General features: G+C 49.2%; 1 protein-coding gene across 1 annotated transcript; it reads right to left on the reverse strand.

Moving 5' to 3' along the window:
• Window positions 1-1,130: 1,130 nt before the first annotated feature.
• Kcna5 (potassium voltage-gated channel subfamily A member 5) lies at window positions 1,131-3,891 on the reverse strand. The gene is given in 2 exon segments (XM_059256910.1): window positions 1,131-3,005; window positions 3,008-3,891. Coding segments are annotated over 2 exon segments (1,806 nt in total). The 5' UTR covers window positions 3,729-3,891; the 3' UTR covers window positions 1,131-1,920.
• Between the last annotated feature and the right edge of the window lie 4,021 nt (window positions 3,892-7,912).

A 7,912-nucleotide genomic window follows, 5' to 3' on the forward strand; every position in this document is an offset into this window, starting at 1 on the left:
ATTCCCAGGCCAGCCCCAAATCTCAAACATTAGCTTTCAAAGCACAGAGAGGTCAGAGGTGACACTGTGGAGCAAGACTCTGGCAGGTGCCCTGCTTAGACACACTGCACATTGTCAACCAACAGGCCTCTTGCTCCTCCCGCTAAGCTTTCATGCACTGAAAGCCTACAGAGGCAGGCTTCTGGGTCCTTCTGTTTCCCTTGCAGATCATCAGCTATCAGAACAGTTCTTGACTAAAAGTGACTGGGCTTTCAGAAACTAGTTTTTATATTCCATCTTATTTATATCCACAGCTCTTAAACTTGAATTTAGTGAATCGGTGATAGGGAGGCCCAGCCACATTCTGAGAATTAGCCACTAAGACCTGGTGTCATCTTGGAGCAGGGACCACTGGACCAGCAGCTTCCCCAGTGAGGCTGTAATACCACCAGCCTGTATCGTAGAAAAAGCAGCAGCAGGAACCCAGACAGCTCAGGAACCCAGAGAGAAATTAAAGCTGGAATAAGACTTGCTGTGTGGTTATACCACAAACCATCCAGCTGAAAGAGGAACAAAGAGATTCATTCTGAGTTTAGGGATTATGGGGGTGAACCCACGGGCTGTCCTTTAGCTGGGACAAGAAAGCCCTTCCATATTCCCCACCATGAAGGCATAGCTCACACCTCTGCCAAGCCAGGCTCCAGGGTAGTGAACAGGCAGGCGCTTTCCTGAGTGACCTTCACCAGACTACTGAATAGGCTTCTCTGTGAGCATAAGGCTTCTTCTCAGAGCTACTGAGAACAATAACATGAAGGACTTAGGACTTACAGTCAAGGAGACCACCTTGAGAAACTCTGAGCTGGTACCAGAAAAAGACAGTTGCAGGGCAGGGCTCACCACCCCTTTCCTTTAATCTCACTTCTACAGTCTGTGCTGACTCTAATACATCCGTGTCACACAGCCTCGAGACAAGCAATCTGTCTATCAGCCTTCTAAGCTCAGAGAGACCCATCAGAAAGAGCATGTTGAGCTTCTTAGTTTTCTAGCCCCATGGAAGCATTTGCACTGACTCTAAATCCAGACAGCAAGTGGCAGACTTCCCTCATTAACACGCCAGAACACACATCAGCAGAAGAAAAACTAACACTTGCCCCAACGGGGTCGCATTTTATTTCCTGGTATCAAAATGAAAAGAATGAATTCCCAAATGTTTTCTTCCAACATCATTAAAATGCTTCTGTGAGGAATGTCACAAGAAATGTTTAAGGGAAACCAAAAAATAAAATAAAATAAAATAAATAGATGTGCTAGTCTTCCAGAATATTCTCTACCCTAGACACAAAGCACCAATGGCACAGGAACCTGAACATCTTTTTCAGGGTCTCTGGCCCCAAGTGTCCTACGAAATGATGACTCCACCTCTTTTGTAATTCAAAGTATATCTTAAGAACACACCCAAAAATTCTTCATGTGCACCGCTGTACAAAAATGCGCTCATCAGCCATAAAAATATTTGCCCCATACACAAATATAATCACATGTAAAGTAAATTTGGAACACAGGGATAGGGAGGGCTATGACTCTCTTGGGATCCGAGCTATTTAAAGCCATTTTTGTTTGAGTTATCCCTCTGCTGGGTATAGAAAACTGGCTACGAATACATCCATCTCACAGGGCCCACCATCTCAACAGCTCCTGCGTCATGGAATGTGATACTTCTTAAAAATAGGTGACCCTTGGTGTTCTGCAAAAAGGAGGAAAAAGTGGGCAAGTTAGAGGGCAGGGTGGTGGGCAGGGTGAAAAGCAGAAAGGCAGGCAGGCATCCAGACATCGTGATCAGGTGGGCTTCTAATACTCTGTGGTATAAACAGCAGATGCCCTGGCTCCAGAGGGCCACCCCTGTTCCCAGCTCCACGGTCACCAATCTGCCTGGATTTCTCTTTACAAATCTGTTTCCCGGCTAGTGTCCAGACAGAGGGCATATAGGGACCTCCGCAAGTCCACATTGCTCTTGGCCTTGAGGTGACACTTTTCTAGGGGGCAGCTACCCCTTCTGATACTGTCAGAACTCTCCAGGGAACCCCCGGTCTTGCAGAAGGAGGCCTTGCTGCAGCTGACCTTCCGCTGACCCCCCGTGTCCAGCCCAGATTCCCGCCTCTGGTTGCTCTGCTCTTCCTTCAGGGCAGCCTGCTCCTCATGGTCAGTCTCCCGATGATAGAAGTAATTAAAATTGGAGACGATGACAGGCACGGGAAGGGCGATGGTGAGGACCCCAGCGATGGCACACAGTGAGCCCACAATCTTGCCTCCCACAGTAATGGGCCTCATGTCCCCATAGCCTACAGTGGTCATGGTGACTACTGCCCACCAGAAGGCATCTGGGATACTGGAGAAATGGGACCCTTGGTTGTCTGCCTCTGCGAAGTAGACGGCGCTGGAGAAGAGGATGACTCCGATGAAGAGGAAGAAGATGAGTAGCCCCAGCTCCCGCATGGATGCCTGCAAAGTCTTACCCAGGATCTGCAGCCCCTTGGAATGGCGGGAGAGCTTGAAGATGCGGAACACCCGGACCAGGCGAATCACCCTGAGGATGGCTAGGGACATGGCCTGCTGCCCATTCTGACCACCGCCTCCTGGCTGTTGCTCTGCCAGCTCGGTGCCCAGGGTGATAAAGTAGGGGAAGATGGCCACAATATCAATGATGTTCATGATATTCCGAGAGAACTCTGCCTTGCTAGGGCAAGCAAAGAAGCGCACAAGCAACTCAAAAGTGAACCAGATCACACATGTAGTCTCCACGATGAAGAATGGGTCAGCCAGAGTCCTAGGCAGGAGTGGTGCCACTGTGGGGCCAGAGGAAGGGGCGCCGGACCCGCTGCCATTGGTCCCTGGGGCGGGGACTGGGGGCTGGGGCGGCACTGGGGGGTGGCGGAGCAACTCCCGTTCATCCCTGAACTCAGGTAAAGTCTCCAAGCAGAAGGTGATGATAGAGATAAGAATGACCAAGACCGACACGATGGCGATGGCTTTGCGGACCCCGAGCTTTCTGGGTATTCGAAGATTAGCCACACCTGGCGCTGGAACTCGTTGCGGGGAAGGGGCTTCTCCTCTTCCTTGATGAAGCCCTCATCCTCCCGGAAGCGTTCCATGGCCTCGTCCCCCAGCTGGTAGAAACGGATCTCATCTGCAAACACATCCAGGGAGACGTTGACCGGCCTGCGCAGGCGACCCCCAGACTGGTAGTAGTAGAGGATGCCATCGAAGCTGGGCCGGTTGCGATCGAAGAAGTACTCATTTCTCAGGGGGTCAAAGTAGCGCAGGCGCTTGGCTGGGTCCCCCAGGAGGGTGTTGGGAAACTGCGCCAGGGTGCCCAGCTGCGTCTCAAAGCGCAGCCCGGAGATGTTTATGAGGACTCGCTGGTGATGGAGCGACCCTGCACCCTGTGGAGCCTGGTCCTCCTCCACTGTGCCCAGGCCAGGGTCGCCTTCTTCCTCCTCATCCTCAGCAGGTGGCCCTCTAGGCTGTGGCAGCTCCGGAGGCAGAGTGGGCAAAGGCCGCCCCCCGTGGTCCTCATCCTCATGCGTGGCGCGCCCCCTCGGTGAGGGTTCTTCGGACTGATTACCGAGCTCTGCCGTCGGAAGGCACCCACACTCTCCCCTGGGGGTCTGCGCACAGCTTGCCCCTGCCTCCCCTCCTCCTCTGAGGGTCATGGCACTGCCGTTCTCCAGAGGCACCAGGGAAATCTCCATGGCCCAGGGGCAGGGGGCATGCTGCGCCCCAGACAACCGATTCCCACACCCCCAACTCACGTTCAGCGCCTTGCTTCGGGCTTCTCTCCAGCCGAGGGCCCAGCTGGCTCTGGCTTGGGTAGCTGGCCCGATCCCCTTGGCTGGTCCTGACGTCAAGAAGTCTCTGCCCTACTCCCAGCCTCTCTCTCTCTCTCTCTCTCTCTCTCTCTCTCAGTGTTCTGGCAGCTGGTTACCAGGCAGCAGAAAAGCCTCCTTGCAGCAGATGCAACCTCCAGCAGCCCCTCTCTGGCTGAGCTCCCCGGCCTCCGCCCTTTGTGGCTCCCTCCTCTCCTCCTCCCCCTCCCTTTTCTCCTCTGGGGACCGAGTCGGAGAGTGTCTCTCTGGAAGGTTCAGCTGGGGCTCCACAGCAAAAATGGACGGGAAGGGGAGGAGGCAAAGAGCGGGAGGAGAGAGGAACAGGTTGTTCCAGGAGTGCTGAAACTCCCAGGGCAACAGGATGAGAATAGCTTCAGGATCTCAGATCACCTGGGAACACACTGAAAGCCAAGGGGACACGAGAGGATGGGGGCTGCTTTAGATGGAAGGGCAAGGCTTTTAGCTGAATCTAAGAACAAGAGAATTAGAGAAGACAGTCCTTTGCATATTGTTTCTTTAGAGCAGTGGTTCTCAAACCTTCCTAGTGCTGCGACCCTTTAATACAGTTAGTTCCCCGTGTTGCGGTGACCCCCAACCATAAAATTACTTCGTTGCTATTTTGTAACTGTAATTTTGCCAGTGTTGTGAATCGTCATGTAGTTTTTGTTTGTTTGTTTGTTTGTTTAAATAGAGGTTTGTCGAGGGGTTGCTGCCCACAGGTTGAGAATCACTGCTTTAGAGTATTTACAGTCTCCCTTCTTTCAAAAGAATTAGACTGGGTGGGAGTGGTGAGCTCTGTGTGTGTGTCTGTGTGTGTGTGTGTGTGTGTGTGTGTGTGTGTGACAGAGAGAGAGAGAGAGAGAGAGATGAGAGAGAGAGAGAGAGAGAGAGAGAGCGCTCTTCTGATCTTCCAGGAAATCCGTTGAAGGTAGGAAGCTGAGACCTCACAGCCTAGCAGCATGCCCTTGAACCTGGTTCATTGGGGATCTGATCTGGCAGGGCAGCCTCATCAAGAGAGAAACTGTCGGACCCCATGACCCTGTACCCTACACTGTCCTGCAAACCTCTCCACAAATCCTCAACTGTAAAAACCGCAGTGAGAAAAGAGAGTTATAAATCCTGGTCGGTAAGATTCTGCAGGGGAAGCCTCTGTGCTAGCAGCTGCATAGAGCCTTGTGTAAAGAGAGGGAGGTGGAGGGTGTCTGGGGGACTTACTTGTTGTTGGTGTGTCCATGTCATTCTTGTGTGTTTCTACATCATCTTCCTTTGTAAGTAAGTACTATTACTACCTTCAACACACAAAGAAATCAAGGCACAGAATGATTGACAAAATTGCAGAGGTCCGCAGAAATAGAAAGCGTCAAAGCTGGAATTCAAATCCAAGTTGCTTGACTCACTCCTCCCCATATCTGGCCTTGAGAGCATTAGCTTCCATTGCAAGAGGCAGGAGGACAGCTGAGATAACATATAGTCCTCGGCATTTATAGACATCAGCCCCCCCCTCCTCTCTCTCTCTCTCTCTCTCTCTCTCTCTCTCTCTCTCTCTCTCTCTCTCTCTCTCTCTCCCTTCATCTTTAGTCTACGGGGCCACTGCAGACATCAAAAGCCAAGAGGGTTTTTCAAGGCATGCGTGGCAATTCCAGACACAGCCTCCTCCAGATGTTCCTTGGTTTTACACTGCTGTGAAGTTACTGCAGTTTTGAGTGTCTACATTTGGACAGGACCCTAAGATGATGAGCAAAGGAAGCACTCTGAGGTGGCATGGCTCTTAGACTAAGCTCTTGGGTAGTGCTGACTTAACTGCCTGGAAGTCAGACCTTGAATAGCAACCTCATTCAGATAAAGTCCAAATGATGACTCTCAAGGAATCTTTTGCAACACCTCTTTATTTCTCCAGAATAAAATGTATGTGGGGGGAGGTTGATTCATAAAAGCAGTCCTCCTAGACCACAAGAAGCCTTGGCAAGACTGTGTAACCAAAGAGAGATGTTATAAGCAAGGCATTGAAATGAAAGAGAGCTGGGGCTAGAGGAGAAGGGAGAGAGAAAATGTCAACTTTGTTAATCCATTATTAATTGAGAACCAAGAATGGCAAGGCACACCTTTAACCCCAGTACTTGGAAGGTAGAGGCAGGACAATTGAAAGTTTGAGGGCAACTTGGGCTATATAGCAAGACTTTATCTTACAAAAACGCCTACTAAGGCAGACATGATGGCACATACCTGCAGTGCCAATACTTGGGAGTGGATGGAGGAAGATTAGGAGTTCAAGAGGTCACCCTCAGCTCCACAGTCAATTCAAGGCCCACCTGGGCTACTTGAGATAGTATCGAAAACTATTCATTTAATAAATTAATTAATTAATGTCTACTACATGCAAGCTATTTATCCAGAGTATAAATAAAACATTAATGACCAAGGCAGACATATTTTGCAACCCCTTAGTGGTACACCCCAAGAAAGGAAAAACACAGTGACACCTAATTTTACATTGCTTGTTTAATTCCAACTTGGAGACGTTCCTCCCAGAACTCAGGGTGCTGTGACAACAGTGAGGGCTGGACTTCTTTCAGAACCTAGAGAGGCCCTCCTGAGGGGGTGAGCGGAAGACAGGGTGTTACAGTGGAAGGAAGGCTATGACTTCAGAATCCAGAAAGGAAATCCCAGGCCTGCCTTGAGGACCAGAAATAAAGTTAATGGAACTGACAGAGCAGGCTGAGGAAGGGTTCTGTGAGACTGGCCAGCCAGGTGGACGGAAGCCAGTTCGTGAGGAGCTGACCGGCCATGTCTTAGTGATCTTCTTCTCTTCCCAGCCCTGTCACAGTGGTGCCTTCCTCCACATTTAGATACTTCTCTTGTGTCTCTATGGAGGCAGCTGTGCTGATAAATCTGTATTTCATCTCGACCTCTCCCCACTTCACATTCCTCCCTCTTGAATATGTCTTTGTCTTTATGCTTAAGGTGTATGTGAGCACCTACACTTGGTTTTAACCACTCATTATTAATCGATCGATCTATCTATCTATCTATCTCTCTATCTATCATCTATCAATAGACAAGTAAATATATAAGCAGATAAATGAGGGAGAGACAGATACAGAGAGAGAGACAGACAGACAGACACACACACATGCACACACACACGCACACACACACACACACACACAGAGAGAGAGAGAGAGAGAGAGAGAGAGAGAGAGAGAGAGAGAGAGAGAGAGAGAGAACTGAAGAGAGAATGTGAACCAGGCTATGCTTTACTAACTTCAGGCTCCTTATAAAATTATACATTATGTGAGTTCTATGTTATACATTTTAGTGAGGACACACTGATTGCAGCTGAACTAATAACAAATGCAGCTATTAGATCAGGCATAAAGGGGAAACTGAGGGACAGAAGCAAAGGTGATTTCTAATAATAGCTAACACTCACAGAGACTGGGGAGTTGATACCTAACCAGATAAATGTAAGAGCCATTTAGATGGCTAAATAAGGCAAGGAGTAAATTAGGTTTGCTCTGACCTTAGTTCAGGTTATATATTACTGAATTGTCTATTACCAAACAAGCCACATCAATTTTGTGGATAAAACAACATTGTGGGTAAAATGTCAGTTTAGCATGATGGATTATACAGCCTAACTCCTATTGTTTGAGAAGTAGTCACTGTAGTTCTGTGTACTATATTAATATAATGTTAATCAATTAATATATAATATAACCCCAAACGTGGAGACCTATATTTTCACCTAGATTGGGCGGAAACCTTCCATTACTGAGCAAATTTTAAATGGACAGAAAGGAACAGAAATAACATTTGGCTCTAGTTACAGCGCCAATTGTACTTTTCCACTGTGGAGGATTGACCCACAGGAGACCCTCATCAGAAATGTTTGCACGGCCGCAGCCTGCAGACAGGCTGAAGATGCTTATCCAGGCAGCAAGCCTTAGTGCTCCAGCTGCTCCCAACCCTCCCATTCGAGGAGGTGGACCAGAGACTGCTCTGATGGAGCAATAGTTCGGGCAGATTCCACCAGGCAAACTGAGAGATGC

Source organism: Peromyscus eremicus, chromosome 3, assembly GCF_949786415.1.
Source record: "Peromyscus eremicus chromosome 3, PerEre_H2_v1, whole genome shotgun sequence".
Classification (NCBI taxonomy): Eukaryota; Metazoa; Chordata; class Mammalia; order Rodentia; family Cricetidae; genus Peromyscus; species Peromyscus eremicus.